Source organism: Psammomys obesus, unplaced genomic scaffold, assembly GCF_907164565.1.
Source record: "Psammomys obesus unplaced genomic scaffold, mPsaObe1.curated_primary_1811, whole genome shotgun sequence".
NCBI lineage: Eukaryota > Metazoa > Chordata > Mammalia > Rodentia > Muridae > Psammomys > Psammomys obesus.
In genome coordinates, this window is record NW_026590905.1 from 2,501,265 (window position 1) to 2,519,199 (window position 17,935).

The window sequence follows — 17,935 nt, forward strand, 5'->3', positions numbered from 1 at the left end:
CATGTCACCAGCTTTCACACACACACACACACACACACACACACAACACACACAGAATTTCAGGATGAGTCAGTGTGAAACAGGATCCTTGCCTGTGCTGCCATCTGAATTTGTTGGTAATACTCTGCTGTTTTAAATGAAATCCATTGGGAAAGTCTTCGCCTCCATACTCCTCATCTCACTCAAATACTCAGAATTAATAGCCAAGAGCAAGTCCAGTCCTTCTAACTAAAAGTCAGAGCCAGAAAGTGTATTTCCATCCCTCCTCTTATCCTTTTGAGTACTCAATCCTAAGCGGCCTCCCATGGTTGCTATAGAGACAGTGATGTCACTAGTTGCAATTCTGATGTCACTCCCTAGTCCCAACAAGAAGGAGGTGCATGGAAGGCTGGGGGAGGAAACAAGATCTTCAGCTGAACAAGAACATCCCAGCATCTTCATTGACTTTAAAAGTATATTCTGGAGTCTTCTGTGGTTCACTATTCCGGAGCTACAGAGGTAGGAAAACCCATTGAGTTGGTAAAACAGCCCATTTTCTGATCCCCTGCGGTTAGAAAGGAGAAATGATGAACAGCTTTTTAAATTTCCAACTCAGCTTCATCCTGCCCAGCCAATTTTAGTTTCAAGTATGAATCCTGTGGAAATAAGTGGACTCCTTCATTCTTCCCCCTTAAATTCTGAGTTACTTACAGGATTGACTTGATATCCCAGGCTATCCTATTGGGAGCTCGAGAGAGACTTACTCCTTCCCAGTGTGCTGTTAAGAGTAGAGTGTTGCCTTCCTACTGGCTTTTCCAACGGTATTGTCTGGCTAATTCCACGTGCTCTTTTCTCTCTGTACCCCGAGTAAAGTCATGTTGGTATAGCCAAGTCTGACTCTTATCTACTTGAAGCCTCATGTTTTTTTAAACTGAAGCTTTGATTAGCCAGCAGAGCACTGGATGAATAAGAATGAATAAGTTATTTGTAGCCATGTGTAGTTGAATTGTCAACTATCAACAAGATATGTTGGGTTTCTGTGACGTTCCAGACTCAGAAAGAAGGAGCAGAGGAGGAGGATGGGATATAGACAACTAGCTTGTTCATCTATATTAAAATGAATACTAAAATTTGGTTGAATGAGCTTCAAAACAATCATATGTGAAGGAACTCTATAAGAGCCTCATTTATGCTGCCAACAATGTGGCTTTTTCATGAGTTAAAGAATCTTGGGAAATTAGGACATGGGGTGAGGGATGTCTTCAGGTAGACTTATGACCTGGAGTAGAGCATCTCCTAGACCTGCCTCACTCAGCTCTCTGCCAGCATTCATGGTTTGCACCCCACTTCATTTTGAGGTAATAATCGCTTTGACATCCCTCTCCCATCTTTCCACAATGGCAGCTTTTGGTCTTGTTTTTGCTTATATGTAATATATATTTTCCTTCATAACTGTATCCCAGGCTTCTTTAGAACTCACTGTGTAGTCCAGGTTTGGGGATTTTCAGCCGTCATTCTGCCACAGGATCCAAAGTACTGAGATTACAAGCATGACCCATGACATTCAGCTGTCTCATTGGCATTTTGTGGTGTGTATATTTATGTACATATATGTGTGTGTGTGTGTGTGAGAGAGAGAGAGAGAGAGAGAATGTGCATGGAGAGGTCAGAGGTCAACCTCAAGTATTTTCACCACTTGCTCTTCCCTTCATTTTTTGAGTCAGAGTCTCTCACTGACCATGGTGCTTGCCAATTTGGCTAGGTACACCACCTCCCCCATGGTAGAGTTACAGATGTGAACCAACACACACAACTTATTAGGTGGGTGCTGGAGATGAAACTCAGGTTGTTGTGGCTGTATGCTTGTACGGCAAGCACTTTAGCAACTAAGCCATCTCCCCATATTTCTCACATGGCATCTCTTTGTGTGTGGGGGGTGGGGGATATAGGCAGGCACATACACACAGGCCTGCATGCTCAGAGGCCAGAGGAATGTGTGCTGCTTAATCACTCCTTTTCATATTCTCTAGAGATAGAATCATTCACTGAACCTGCACCTAGGCTGGTGGCTAACAAGCTAGCAAGCCACAGGATCCTGTCTCCACCCACCCCCAGTGTCGGCATTACAGCCACATTTAGCTTTTTAGTTGCGTGCTGGAGATTCAAACCCGAGTCTTGATGCTTGCTCAGCAAGTATTCTTACTCACTGGGCTATCTCCCCAGCCTCGCATTGGAATTTTTGAGGAACATTTTAAGCCAGTCCTTTGTGACTACAGAAAATGCCAAATTTCTCAGTCTGCAGAGCTAAAATATCTAAAGAAGCCCATTGGTTCTACTGATCTTCTGGCCTTCCGTTTTCCATCTTGTAAGATGAGAGTGTGAATTAATTGAAAGTCAATTACATTGACTTTTTTCCTCTATCAATTTAAGATAACACTGAGCTATGACTCCAGGATGTTATTACTTTTTGATTTTGTTTGTGACAGGGTCTCACTCTATCACCCAGGGTGGTCTAGACTAGCTAATGTATCTCTGGCTGACCTTGGAATCAGGACAGTCTTCCCGATTCAGCCTCCTAAGTGCTTGGATTAAAGGCATAGGCCATCACACCCCATTCCAATCTTCAACTTATAAATATATTTATAACTTGACTCCCTTAATTGTTTTAGATCTTCCATTCTTTATTGTGAGAAGTGTGTACATTAATTTCATAATCTGAAAAGCTTCATGGATCATGCCTGTCATAGCAGCACTTGGAAGGGAGGCAGCAAGATCAGGAATTCAGGGCCATCCTGAGTTATATTGTGAGTTAAGATCAACCTTTATAAAGAGTCCCTCTCTAAACAACAACAAAATGCAAGAAAGTTTTTACATGTCTATATATGTATGCTATCATCCAGACAACTTGGGGGAGTTTTAGCAGACTAAAACAAGCTTTATGTTTGCAGACAAATACAGACAAAATAGACTACAAACACTAGAATGTATGTAAGCTAAGAGATTGCTAAATGTGCTAAACTAGTGAAAACATTTTTTTGTGTGTGAAAAGAATACTGACATTTGGGGATGTTTCATCTCTTTGCATTAGTGGAATAGGAAGGAAGATATTACCATAAAATAACTTTCTGTGCTAAATTTCTTGCAAAAACATTGAGTTTTAAAAGCTCAAAATATATGGCTTGCTATCATAAGTCACTTGAGCAAGCCATTTCTTTTTTGTTCCCAGGTTCTCCAATTTTAAGAAAGAGAAAAATGAGCTGCCTCAAATTACAAATGGGCAGGACTTTTTTATTTACTCTTGCAACAGAAAATTACTAAGAGCCAACTTTAAAGGTCCTAGCTGAGGACCTTTAAGAGGAGTAAGAAAATCACTTTGTCTTCATGAAGCCATCTAATAAGAATACATGAGCACAGTTGACGTATTAGGTAGGAGGAGAAAGTGAAAGGAATTATGTTGGATACTTTGAAGAAGGAGCAATGACATTCAACTAGGAGCTTGACAAATTTGTCATGGTTAGGATACTGGCTTGGGCTTAAGGAAGAATGGCGTTTAGAGGAACATCTTGGAGGCATGTGCACAACTAATGCATTTCAGCACTAACATCCTCTGTTAGTGTCTCAGAAGAGATAGGTTGAAGAACTATAGGTTGAAGAAGGTAGTTCCAACTGGAGACATGGTTTATGAACTCTCTTTATGAGGATTCACATTTCTATCAAGAGCCCCCCCCCCAAAAAAAAGGCTTATAAAAAGTTTTGAGATCCAAAAATTCAAGGGGCTTATTCCCCATTCCACCTGTTTTTCTTCCAGCTTCCTAATGAAGTGTGTTTGAGATTAGCTAATTGTTTTCATCATTAAGTAAGCCACTCAATTCACAGCAGAGAATAACAGTGGTCGCTTAAAAAAAAAGGTGGAATGATTTGTTATCTGAGAAGTCTCCAGAAATCTCCATATTGCTTTGTGCCCCTCACTTGCATGTGTACATGAAAATAAGAAGTCAAAATTACCGTTCGGTAATAAGAACAGTGTCCATATGTAAGTTTTGCCATTTTTGTTCTTTCTTTGCAGAGTCTTTCTATATTACATGGCAGGAGGGGTGGGCAGACTTGGGGATTGTGAAGAGTCTTCCTTGTATCTCAGAACTCATCGTCAATAAAAGTAAGTGACCAGATCATTTCCTTCCTTCTTTATGCTTAATTTGTATCTGTTTTATTTGTAGTATGTAGTTATCCTGAATCAGGCAATGGATCCTGTCGATTTAGTTGTTCTCTACAACTCACCTGGAAAAAAATATGAAAACTAGCAATGAAAGGATGATCTTATTCTGTCAACATTCTAGCTCAAGCTGCTACTAAAACTTGCCTTTCTTGGCCAAATAGTAATGCTGTTAACTTGTTTTCTTCATACCCATGACACAAGCGTAAAACTATTTACTTAGGGGGCTGGAGAGATGGCTCAATGGTTAAGAGCACTGTCTGTTCTTCCAGAGGTCCTGAGTTCAATTCTCAGCAGCCACATGGTGGCTCACAACCATCTATACTAGGATCCGATGTCCTCTTCTGGCATGCATGTGTACATGCAGATAGAGCACTCATAAAACAAATGGTTTTTTTTTTTTAAAAAAAACTAAAAAGAAAAATAAAAAAATATTTATATAGAGGTGTGATTCATGACTACAGCACTTGCCTAGCATGAAGAAGCCCTGGACTCCATCACAAGCATCACCATGGAAGAAGAGGAGGAGGAGGAAGAAGAAGAACAAGGAGGAGGAGAAGAGGAGGAACAAGAGGAAAATGGGGAGGAAGAAAAAAGAAAAAGAAGGAAATGTATATAATCGTGAGCTGCTGAGAACAATACAGGGTTTAACTTCACTGGTATGAACTTCTTTGCAAAGTGAACAAAACATTAAAATACAAAATCAAAGAAGATTAGAAAACTTCTAAATTATCTGTCCTACTTTGCTTGCTATTGTTGTGATAAAACATTGACCAAAACCAACTTGGGAAGGAAAGGGTTTATTTCGCCTTCTAGGTTGGAGTCCATCTAAGACAGGAGCTTGAAGCCATCACCTGGGGAAGTGCTGCTTGCAGGCTTGCTTGGCTACCTTTCTTCTATACCTCAGGCCCATCTATCTGGGCATGACACCCCCCCCCACACACACACACAACACAGCAAGTTGGGCTATCCTATATCAGCTACCAATGTAGAAAATGTCCCACAGATTGGCCTACAGGCCGATCTGATGAATGGAGTTCCTCAGCTGGGGTTTCATTTTCCCAGGTGTGTCAAACAACCAAGATTAACCATCACATTATCTTTCCTGGCCCAGGAATTCTCAATACTTGTCCATTAGACTCACTCAGGAAGCTTGTGAGAATATTTCCATAGGATTTCTTTATTTACATTTAACTGAGGCAGGGGTACCATATGCCATGCTGTGCATATGGAGCTCGGAAGACAACCTGTAGAAGTCAGTTATCTCTCTTCACTACATGGGGTCTGGAAATCAAACTCGTCAGTCTTGGTGACATAAGCTGAGACACATTGCTGCCCCTTTTGAGAAATTTAATGCCTAAATTTTCTCAGTGCAAAACCCATATGAAATATATATTTTTTTCTTTTTTTAGAAATGTTATTCAACATTTTTGTTTGAGGCAGGGTCTTGCTATGTAGCTCAGATTTGCTTTGAAGTTGTGCTCTCTCTTAGCGCTGGGGTCACAGATGTATAGTACGTGCGGCTATATCCAACCCCCTCCACGCTAAGCTATAGCCTCAGCCCCAGACTCAGTTTCTTTCCACTCTCGGGTTACTGTACAAATTTTTCATTGTGGAAAGTCCATTGTTTACTCAATTAGTATCTGTCATGGAGAGGAGCTCAGAGATGATTTTCCTGGCTCAGTAATCAGAGACAGTGGAGTGTAAAAATAATAAATATTTTATGAGAACAGAAAACAGCTTTTGAATTTTCTTTTAACAGTTATCCATAATCTCCAAAACAAAATAATATGCCCGTATGTATGTGCAAGCAATTATTACATTTAATTAGTGTGTGTGTGTGTGAGAGAGAGAGAGAGAGAGAGAGAGAGAGAGAGAGAGATGAGGCAGGTATACACCTACCCTGGTGCTTGTGTGACAATCAGAAGACAACTTATGGGAGTCAGTTTTCCTTACAGCATGTGAGTTCCAGGGACCGAATTCAGGTCATCAGAGTTGGCAGGAGACACCTTTGCACAAAGGAGCCACCCTCAACAGTCCTTTCTTTTCATCATTTTCTTTGTCAGCTCATACTAAGCATGTATTTGATGTTCTTTTGATTTGTGTTGGCTTTCACTTTGAGGGAGGGTGCCTGCTCCCACTTCAGCCAAAGCGCCATAAAACAAGTATTTCCAGTTAATCAAATGCTCATCCCTAATGACCTCCACACCTTTCAATCGCAGCTTATGATCATGATTTCAGCTTTGAGCAGGATGTTGAGCTTTAAACCAGTTTTTTTCTGTTTCATGAGAATGTCAGAAATTGTGGGGGTAAATTGTGCATCTTATTTCATCTTTCTTACCCATTGAGAGGTGTAGATGGGAGTAAAGTTTGTAATGAGCCAGGGGACTTTTGAGTTTGGAGCCTAGAAGGGGAAGTTGGGCAAAGGGAAAGAAACTGAGGACAAGGAATACCTTCTTGCCACTTTAGGTTCATGGCATGATACATAAGTCACCATGCTACTTAGCCTGTAAGTAGACTTTCAAAGACTACTACCAAGTAGAATGCAAGGTTCTCAAGAGTGGGTGATACTAAAGACAGAGGCCAAAAGAGGATTTGGATTAAGGGTTCCGAGAGGGGACAATAAAAGCACAAGGATAAGCAAGTAGCTGACTACTAAGAAAAAATTAGCAGGTGTTGAGGTCAGGTGCCTTATGAAGAGGAAGCCAGCCAAAATGAGTCTCAGCTTTCTAGCCCAGGGGACCAGGTGGCTGGTGGTGGCACTACTGAAAGTAGAGAACAGAGCAAAATGTTAGGAGGGCCATGAGAGAACACGTTAGCCAAATCAGGACTGCATCCTGGATCCTGACCCATGAAGGCTGAGATCCCCCAGCATCCTTGGCTTATTAGAAAGAGATTGATCTTAAAGGAAGATCTACCTGCATAGGTTAGTGCTTTAGAAATACCTGGAAAACAAAGTTTCCATTTTAAAAAGTTAGCTCACATGGACAGAACAAGCAAGGGAAAAGTAAATTAATCATTTGACCACTTTTAGTCTTAGGTCCGAGGTGGGGGCAAGGTTGGTAGGGAACACGCTGACGAGGTTCATTCATTAATTGTGAACAGCCCTTACTGGGCATCAGCCTCATCTCTAGAGATATAAATATGTTTGAGAAATCATGTAAGTGAGAGCTTGAGAGGGCTTAAGTAGCCTTTTGGGCAGGTCTCTGTGGAAAGCTTGGCTCCTGCTTCCTGCGTCTCTTCCTTTCTTGTTCTTTCTCCTTCTATTCATGAAACGTTTTGATGACTTTCCTCATTTTTTTTTAATACTACCAGATGGCAGATAGAGTTGACTGGTTACAAAGCCAAAATGGTGTATGCAAAGTTGATGTCTATTCACCTGGAGACAACCAACGCCCGGACTGGAAATTGGTAAGGTCTCCTCCTTCATCAGTACTAGTTAAGGACATTTGGACTGTCATCAAATTATGCTTTCCTTCATTTTGTAGGTGGCTAAAATGAGCTCCCGTAGAACAAAAATCTCCCAATTTACCATCAACAAATTAATTCTGTGGTTTATGATGTTTGATATTTTAGTTTTTAATTGTGTGTTCCTAGGGCATGGCTTATGCATATGAGTGCAGGTACCCGAGAGGCCAAAGGAGGATGTGTGATTCCCTGGAAACTGGAGCTCTAGGCAGTCGTGAGATACCGTGTGAGAGCTAGGAACCAAACTCTGGTCCTCTTGAAAGAGCAGTACGCACTTCTAACTGCCGAGCCCGAGTTTGTACTTAGTGGGAGAAATATGCTATGATTAATAAGAGATATGTATTACAATGACAAAATTTAAGTTTTAAACAACTGCAAATTAGAAGTATGTGTCTCTGGGCTGGTGAGATGGCTCAGTGGGTACAGCGCTTACCATCAAGCCTGATGATCTGATTCGATCCCTGAAACCCATGTGGTAGAAGGAGAGAACCAACTCGGAAAAATTGCCTCCTGACCTCCACACAAATGGTGTACAGTAAACCTGGCTCCCAATCGATCCGTGCAAAAAAAAAAAAAAAAAAAAAAAAATACAAATATCTCCAAGGTACATCAGAAATAATTCAGGATGGCTTAAAATTCTAAGAGGTCTGAGGGGTATCTGGGCTGTTTCCAGCTTCTGGCTATTACTAATAAGGCTGCTAGAAACATGGTTGAGCAAATGTCCTTTTTGTGTACTTGAGCCTCTTTTGGGTATATGCCTAGGAGTGGTATGGCTGGATCTTGAGGAAGCGCTATTCCTAGTTGTCTGAGAAAGCACCAGATTGATTTCCAGAGTGGTTGTACAAGTTTACATTCCCACCAGCAGTGGAGAAGGGTTCCCCTTTCTCCACAACCTCTCCAGCATGTGTTGTCACTTGAGTTTTTAATCTTGGCCATTCTGATGGGTGTAAGGTGAAATCTCAGGGTTGTTTTGATTTGCATTTCCCTAATGGCTAATGAGGTTGAGCATTTCTTTAAATGCTTCTCTGCCATTTGATATTCCTCTACAGAGAGTTCTCTGATCACCTCCCCCTGCGGGGGGAGCAGCCTTACCAGGCCACAGAAGATGACAATGCAGCCACTTCTGATGAGAACTGATAGACTAAGATCAGAAAGAAGGAGAGGAGGACCTCCCCTATCAGTGGACTTGGGGAGGAGCATGCATGCAGAAAGGGGAGGGAGGGTGGGATCAGGAGGGGAGGAGGGAGGAGCTTATGGGGGGGATACAAAACGAATAAAGTGTAATTAATAAAAGTTAAATACAAAATTTAAAAAAAGAGCTAGTGAAATCACTGGCCTTAAAATACCAGATTAAAAAAAAAAATTCTAAGAGGTCTAAACTCTCAGTAACGATGCCACTCCACCTTGAGCACCCAGTAAGCATTTATTAAACACTTACCGGGTGGGGGTTCTGTATCCATCAGGTTCCAAGAAGAAGATGGAAGCCACACCTGTGGTTTAACATTTTTAAATTGTTTCCTGGGGAAAGTTAGAAACACTTGAAAGATCCAAGGGAAATTTTTCAGGATTCCGGAAGTAAGCATAGAAAGTAGCTATTAAGCTGAAGCTCACAAGAGCCCTCAATCAAGGCTGTTTTGGACACAGATGGGCCATGACACAGCTCTTTCTTCCCTCTTGTAGCCATGCAGTGCCCTCAATTAATGAAGGCCACCACCCAAAGAGAGAAATGATGCTTAAAGGAGTCAGGCCCAGAATTACAAAGCAAGATGAGTTTGGAGTGAGTGGCCATAAACTGGCCTGCACAGACAGTAGGCTATAGCACCAGAAACATTCACACACATTGGATAGAATTCTCTCTTTTTGAAGCTCTGGAGGTCACAGGTGCTTGCCACCAAACCTGATGACTTGAATCCATGTCCCAGACCCACTTGCTGAAAAAATGAAAAAGATGAGAACTGACTCCAACAGGTTGTCCTCCTCCGTATGTGCACACAGGGGCACACTCACAACCACACATGTACACTGTAACACAAACCTCAAAATCACACAATCAAGTATATTAAATACTGTATCCTTACTCAGAATACTAACATGTAATGTTAAGTGACCCATCTTGTGGTTGTACCAAATCGATTTTCTCACCAATAGGAGCCATAGCCCTGAGAAATCTTTCCAAGACATACAGATACTCAACTCAAATTGCTGAAGTAAAGACCCTTAAGCTGCCTTCAGTGGGTATTTTATCCACCTCTACCCTCTCATGTAGAGAAACAAAATACAAATCCTATTTGGTTAAACCAACCAAACAAAACTCCACCACCTTTCACTAAGCAAGAAATATACCCTAGGAGATCCAGAAACAGCAATGGATTCTGCTGTGGTGAACCTTACCACCCACGATAAAACATAATTACAGTGTAAGCCTTAAATATAATGTAAGATGTAAGTTTAATTTGTTATCAGTCTGGCATCTGAAGTTGCGTAACTTAACATTGGACATTAATACAAAAGCAGTTCAGAATCATTTGCCAAGTGGATTTTCGGAACAACAGTAGATATATGTGTTTAAATAATGGGCCATTTCAAGCAGGGCATGTTGACATATCTCGTGACTCCAGCACTCAGGAGGTGGAGATGGAAAAAAATGGATTATGTATGTTTAATGAGCTGGATACGGAGAAGAAAAATAGGACTGGGAATTTCACAGTTACCTAAACTACGCTGCTAAAGCATGAGATCTCCGAGCAGAGAAAACTAAACGGGTTAATCTTCTGGTGCTCTCCTTCATGGGCATCAAACTGTTTTGGTTTTGAAAGGGGAAAGAGCAGTTTGGCGTACTCCTGTCACACAGCTCAGTACTATTGTGTAAGAAGAGGGGAGCAGCAGTCTCTGGCAGAAGAGTAATGGGAGTACTTAGTCCCTGAGACACTCGAAAATTGTTATGTGTTTCCATGTGTATAGCCTACAGAGTTGTGGAAGAGAATCCAAAAAATCAGAATCAGGTAACATGGAAGGCTATAGAGAATGTTTTGCATTTGGACATAGATTATAGATAATCTGTAGTTTTATAGTAAAGTACAAGAATGTTTTCTACAAGTCTATTCCATTCTGCTTAGATAAAATAATAATAATAATAATAATAATAATAATAATAATAATAATAATAACCTCAGTGTAAGAATTCTGCTAATTGTAGCATGAGACTGGTCACATCCATGGCAGCCTGACCGCCTCATTACATACTTTAGCTTGGCTGGGAGTTCTCATGAGGAAGCTTAGGTTGACCTTGAAAAGGCCTGTATCATTTGCCACCCTGAGATGAAGCAGTCAGGTCTGAGAAACTGTTTGCAACAGGCCTGAGCACAGATAGAGCTGACCCTGCTTCTGGCCTCTGTAGGCACCCATATGCACATGTACAAACACACACACACACACACACACACCACACACACACACACACACACAAAAAAATCTTTTTTAAATTATTGTTATGGAACCAATAGTAGCCAGTAACTTTTATGCATACGGGTGATTTTTCTGTGTGCCTAGCACATGCCTGATGCCTGCAGAGGCCAAAAGCAGATGTCTCCAGGAAAACAGCTACAGGCAGTTGTGACCATCATGAGTGCTGGGAATCAAACCCAGGTCCTCTGGAAGAGTAACAAGTCCTTTTCACAACTGAGTCATCCTTCCTGTCCAATAACTAGTAACTTTTACTTTCATAACAAGCTGGTAGTTTAAGGGCATATTAGTAATTTTATAATAAAAAACTATTCTTTGAAAAATGATTCATATTTGTAGTCATTCCTACATTGACAGAATTCTTTACATTTGATAGCAAAGAAAGCATATATATACATATATATGTACATGGTACTGTATTCAGGTTTAAAGTTTTTGCCACATAGAGATAACAGTACATAGGTGTGTGTGTGTGTGTGTGTGTGTGCTTATCACACCTCATGTCCATCAGAGACATCTTTAGCTGCAAAAAACTAAAAATCGCCCACAGTTATTAACCCTCAGTTATAAACCAATTCATTAATGTCGATTAGTCATGGGGATACAATTAGGTATGTCAAGATTTTGCTGTATTAAATGATTAGGTGCAATTTTCTAATTTTTTTTGAAACTGTGCTTATTATAACAAGAGACATAAATTTAAAAAAAGAAATATTATCTTGGGTGAGGTTAGCAATGCCTTTAACCCCAGCACTCAGGAGTCAGGAGGCAGAGACAAGCAGATCTCTGTGAGTCTGAGAACAGCCAGGACTACACAGAGAAACCCTGCCTTGAAAAAAAAAAGAAAGAAAAAGAAAAACAATAACCACCCACAAAAAAAAAAAAAGAAAGAAAAGAAAAGAAAAGAAAAAAGAAAGCCCAATAGACAGATCGCAGAAAGCAGTGATGAGCATCAGTACCAGCTCATTACAGAGACAAACTCTCCCCAGTGGTCATCAGGATGTTGCTGACAGAAGCAGTGGAAGCCACAAGACATAGAGTAGCTGAGAACTCAGTCTCCAGACTAGGTGGCCATTAATATCATTATTAATGTTGAAATTCCGGCTCCATCACTAATTAATGTATAATTTCAAATGACTAACTAACTTAATCTTTTAGTTTTTTGATTCTCTCCCTTGTAAAATGAAAAACACTCCCTTGTGAAACACTTAGGTTTGCTATGAAAATAATATAAACGGTGGACTTGGGGAAGGGCATGCATGCAGAGGGTGGAGGAAGGGAGGGATTGGGACGGGAGGAGGGAAGAAACCACAGGGGGGAATACAAAGTGAATAAAGTGCAATTAATAAAGAATTTAAAAAAAGAAAATAATATAAACGGGACGAGAGACTTAAAATCCTGTGCCTGGTATATAGTAAGTGCTCAATAAATGTGGACAGTTTGAGAAGCTGGCCTTTGTGGTTATCCTGAATTCCTGTATCTTTGCTGTGGTACAACTGGTTGAAACCATGTCTGCTTTTCAGGATGAATCAACAGATCCTGTCCGAGTGCTCAGCTGGCTCCGCAGAGACCTGGAGAAGAGTACAGCAGGGTTCCAGGACTCAAGGTTCAAGCCTGGAGAGTCATCATTTGGGGAGGAAATGGCTATCCCAGGAGACCCACGCAAAGCTTTCTGTGTCGACTATTACAATACCACCAACAAGGGCAGTCCAGGGAGATTGCATTTTGAGGTGACTCACAAGGAGAACCCTTGCCAGGGCCCTAACGCCCAAGTTGGTAATTCAAGTTCCATAGATGAAGTTTCCTTCTATGCCAACCGCCTCACAAACCTAGTGATAGCCATGGCCCGAAAGGAGATCAATGAGAAGATCCATGGCACCGAAAACAAATGTGTCCATCAGTCATTCTATATGGGGGATGAGCCCACACCCCACAAAACCTTGAGTTCAGTAGCCTCCGAGCTGGTGAATGAGACAGTCTCTGCATGTTCCAAGAACAGCACCGGTGACAAAGCTCCCGGCTCTGGAGACAGAGCCCTGGGGTCAGCACAGAACCTTGGCCTACGATACAAAAGCACTCTGAAGATCAAGGAGAGCACCAAGGATGTCAAGTCTCCAAATGACAAGCCTTGCTCTAAGAAGTCTTTCTTCTATAAGGAAGTGTTTGAATCTCGGAATGCAGGCGATGCCAAGGAGGGTGGAAGGTCCTTACCTGGAGACAGAAAGCTGTTCAAGAGCCCTCAGAACAGGCCTGATGACTTTACAAACTCTGTCAGTCAAGGGATCATGACCTATGCCAACAGTGTTGTGTCCGACATGATGGTCTCCATCATGAAGACCCTGAGGATCCAGGTGAAAGACACAACCATTGCCACCATTCTGCTAAAGAAGGTGTTGATCAAGCATGCTAAGGAGGTCGTCTCTGACCTCATCGACTCCTTCATGAAGAACCTCCACAATGTCACAGGGAGCCTCATGACTGACACAGACTTTGTCTCAGCCGTGAAACGAAGTCTTTTTTCTCATGGAAGCCAAAAAGCCACAGATATCATGGATGCCATGCTGGGCAAGCTATACAATGTGATGTTTGCCAAGAAATTCCCCGAGAACATCAGGAAGGCCAGGGACAAGTCTGAGACCTACTCCCTTGTCTCCATGAAATCACGGGCTGGCGACCCTAGGCACCCAAACATGAACTTTGCGATGAAATCGGAATCAAAAATGAGAGAAAATTTGTTTTCTACATGCAAGCCAGAGAAAGAGAAAACGTGTGCCGAGACGCTGGGTGAGCATATCATTAAGGAGGGACTGACCATGTGGCACAAGTCTCAGCATAAAGAGTGTAAATCTCCGAGCTTGGATCAAGCTTCAAAACAGGGGAGCACTCAGCAAGAGATTTCCTTTGAGTGTTCAGAGCGCTGTGAATCAAACCCTACTCCACAGCAGCCAGAGAGTTTTGAATACTTTATGTGTGAATCAGACTCCTGGGCCAAGGACCTGATTGTATCTGCCCTGCTTCTGATTCAGTACCACCTGGCCCAGGGTGGAAGAATGGATGCTCAGAGCTTCCTGGAAGCTGCTGCCAGCACCAACTTTCCCGCCGCCAAGCCTCCTGTAGTTCACGATGAGTCCAAGCTTAAAACTGCCCATAAGATATGCGACCAAGAACAGTCCGAAAAGAAGGACCTGATGAGTGTCATCTTCAACTTTATCCGGAACTTACTCAGTGAGACCATTTTCAAGGGTAGCCGTAACTGTGAGCCCAAGGGGCATGAGCAGAACACTAAGGAAGAAGAGACCAATCTGTGTGAAAGTCCTGTGTCCCCTCCTGTCCCAAAATGTTGTGAGGATGAGGAGACCACTTGTGATTCCTTATCTGGCATAACCAAGATGGTGGCCAACCAGCTAGATTGCAATGTAAATGGGCAGATGGTGGAGCACCTGATGGATTCCGTGATGAAGTTATGCCTCATTATTGCCAAGTCCTGTGACTCTCCCTTGTCAGAACTGGGAGATGAAAAGTGTGGGGATGCCTGCAGGCCCAATTCTGCCTTCCCAGATAACTTATATGAATGCTTACCAGTCAAGGGCACGGGGACAGCCGAAGCCCTCCTGCAGAATGCCTATCAAGCCATCCACAATGAGCTGAGAGGTTTGTCAGGACAGCCAGCTGAGGGGTGTGAAATCCCCAAGGTGATCGTCAGCAACCACAATCTGGCTGACACCGTTCAGAACAAACAGCTGCAAGCTGTTCTGCAGTGGGTGGCTGCCTCGGAGCTGAATGTCCCTATTTTGTACTTTGCTGGTGATGATGAAGGAATCCAGGAGAAGGTAAGAAAGACCAAGAAGCTTGTGGGTTAACTCAGGTTTTACAGTGTGTGTTTTTCTGAATGGGAACACAGCTATGGGAAGGGGAGAACAAGACAGAAATAATTTGAATAGTATGTTTCTCAGTAGAGTTAAGAATAAACTGAGATTAGATCGTGAACAATCAGAAACACATCAAGAGAGGCAAAAAGGAGAAATGGGGTTTTCTGTTTTCTGCAATTATTGGTGCCAGGAACACAAATGAAGATTCTCCAGGAGACTTGATATAGGAATCAGACAAAAGTCTGTACTTTAGGCTGACTTTTTGTTCTCTTTCATGTGGGGGGGGGGGACGGACGGCAGGGGTTGTAAGTACAGTTGCATGCGCCTGTGACAGATGTGGAGGAGAAAAGACAATTTGTGGGAGTCAACTATCCATTATGTATGTTCTGAGGATCAAACTCAGGTCATCAGGATTGGCAGCAAGCACACCTCTACCACTAAGCCATTCCACAAGCCTGACCTATGGGCTGCTGAACCTGTCTCTAGTCTCTCTCAGCTTGCTGTCTAGTGTTACTGGAGAGTTGGTGGATTCAACGAAAAGTACCATGGTGAGTGTGGATTTATTTCTGGAGGGCAACAGCTGGAAATTCCAGGTTCTTGCCCTTCTACAGTGAAACAGAGACCTGAATCGGATCAAGTAGAGATCACTTCTAGACCTTCAATTCTCTTCTGTCTGACCATACATTAGAGTCAAGGCTCTCTTGTTGTCCTCAGTAGCAACTTCAATAACCTCCCATGTTTTTTTGTGGCTTTGGATTGACTTCTAAATTTAAAACTCTTGAAACTGGGAATAAATCTCTTGGTGTACCCTACTCATTCCTGATCAGTCTAATGCTGGATCATCGGCATTCATGGCACTAAACTCAAAAATATTTGGGTAACCCTGGGGCCATTTCTCTACCATTTTTAAAAGGAGGGTGTAACAGAAAGGTCTGGAGAAAGTACTTCAATTTGGTAATATACCCAGAAGTTGAGAAATATGAAAAGATGCTTTATTAGGTCTGGGAAGGTGGATGCAACAGTATATCAACCTCAGCATCTTGGAGCAGGATAGAAATATTCTTGTTCCACATAAGGAGTGTTCAGTGCCCTGTAATCTTACAGCAGTCATTGATTCTTGGATCTAAATATATTTATAAGATGTAGATATGTGTTAACGTTTTAAGGTAAGACAGAGTGATCCTGTGTTTCCTGAGAGCCAACAGGAGAGCGATGGTTTCCAAGGAAATTATCCTCTGTGGATCCTGGAGGAGAGGAATTGCTTTTGTGGGGAGCTTGGCAGGCCAATGCTGGTAACAAGGCTAAGATTGACTTGCAGAAAATGGCATGGAAGCCTATTATATGGCTATATGGTAGCAAAAAGGCCTTTACGTTCACAGAGTAATGCAAAAGGCTTGTTCTCAGTACCTGTGGCTAATAAGGCAGATACAGAATGGTTACTATGATGATATATAGACACTTTTGCTCCAGGACACAGGAAAAGTTAGGTTATAGGATTTATAGATTGAGTCTTTATCACTTTCCAGTTCCCAGTGTATGTATGAATGTACACACACACACACACACACACACACACACACACACACACAGTGCAGCAAAGTTGTACAGGGAGGCATTTAAAGTTGAGAGCTTCTCATAGTCTGAGAATCTCTTGCTTAGGTATTATGGGTAAGAAATTGGATATAAGTAGTATATAAGATGACTGCATGGCCACATAGACCATGAAGACATTTTTCAAATCATAGATAGTAACTGTTTTCCTTTTTCTAAAATGAGTCCCCTTGTTGGGGCTATTAGTTTGGCCTTTGGGGCCAGGGTAGAAGGGAATAATGATGAAAGCTTGGTTACTGCTCTCTGGCCAAGTCTCCCACTCTCCACTTAGAACTTGGCCGTTCCCTTCAGCCTATCATACCTCCTTTGGATGATCCAGGTCTGGCCACTGGAGTCAGCCCAGCTGGGCAGGTGGAGAATACAGTCCCGGTATACATATGCCAGATCAGAAAAGGTTTCCACTGATGTGGAAGGAGTAACACATATCTTAACAGTTGCCTCTGGGCTCTCTGGGGGAGTATCTAGTGTTTCATTTGTCTACTTCCAGTTAACTATGCATTACCTTTAATTAGTATGTTCTTTACCTAATGGGGTTTAAGGACTTCTAATGGCTGCCCCTCAAACATCTTAGAGACTCCTGCACCAAAAGCACTGTAGCTGTCTCAGCTCCAAGACAGGAAGCACCCTGAAGCTTCATCTGATTGCTTTGAAATGCCATAGACCTCCCATGCTGTCCTTGCACTGAGTCAACTCTGGAACAGCAAAGCCTTGCCGTTTTACCATAGAACATAAGAAAAGCATTGAGGAACAGGGCATGTCCATTGCCAGGAGCTTCTGTGAGCGCCCGCTTTATCTGATTAAAGGATTGTGCCACTCGGCTGTCCCAGTTAAGGGACTCAGATTCTGGCCCCTTGATAGCTTTGTAAAAGGTTTTGTCATCAATCCAAATTTGGGTATACTGATTTGACAAAATGCAGCCATCCCCGAAAGCATTGTTTCTTAACCTTCCTAATACTGCGACCCTTTAATACAGTTCCTCATTCCTCATGTTATGGTGACCCCCACTCATCAAGTTATTTTGTTGCTACTTCATAACTGTAATTTTGCTGTTATGATTTGTAATATAAATATCTGACATACAGGATGTCTGGTGTTGCGACCCCTGTGAAAGGGTTTGAGGTCCAGCCTGCAGTTTCTGAAGCTTTCTACAAATCCCAGTAGCTGTCAGGCTAATAAAATGTTGACCAAAATGGTTTCTTTTAGGAGATGAGAGATTATATGATGGACTTCCTGAAAACTTCAGTTAGCCTATTGAGAAATAAGGCAGTATGTTCTTGGTTTATTTTGTGTGTGTGTGTGTGTGTGTGTGTGTGTGTGTGTGTGTGTGTGTGTG

The 17,935-nt window shown here is 42.1% G+C and overlaps 1 protein-coding gene across 2 annotated transcripts in view; it reads left to right on the forward strand.

Moving 5' to 3' along the window:
- The first annotated feature begins 424 nt into the window (after positions 1-424).
- The window catches only part of Akap3 (A-kinase anchoring protein 3), a 26,046-nt gene continuing 8,535 nt past the window's right edge, over positions 425-17,935 (forward strand). Inside the window, exons 1-4 of one of the 2 annotated variants that reach the window (XM_055609433.1) lie at positions 425-498; positions 4,046-4,135; positions 7,508-7,603; positions 12,646-14,952. In XM_055609433.1, the coding sequence (XP_055465408.1) occupies positions 7,508-7,603; positions 12,646-14,952 (2,403 nt within the window). In that variant the 5' untranslated portion in view covers positions 425-498; positions 4,046-4,135. Of the gene's footprint in view, positions 499-1,519; positions 1,569-4,045; positions 4,136-7,507; positions 7,604-12,645; positions 14,953-17,935 lie in introns of those variants that run through there. The other variant, XM_055609435.1, reaches the window with a different exon arrangement.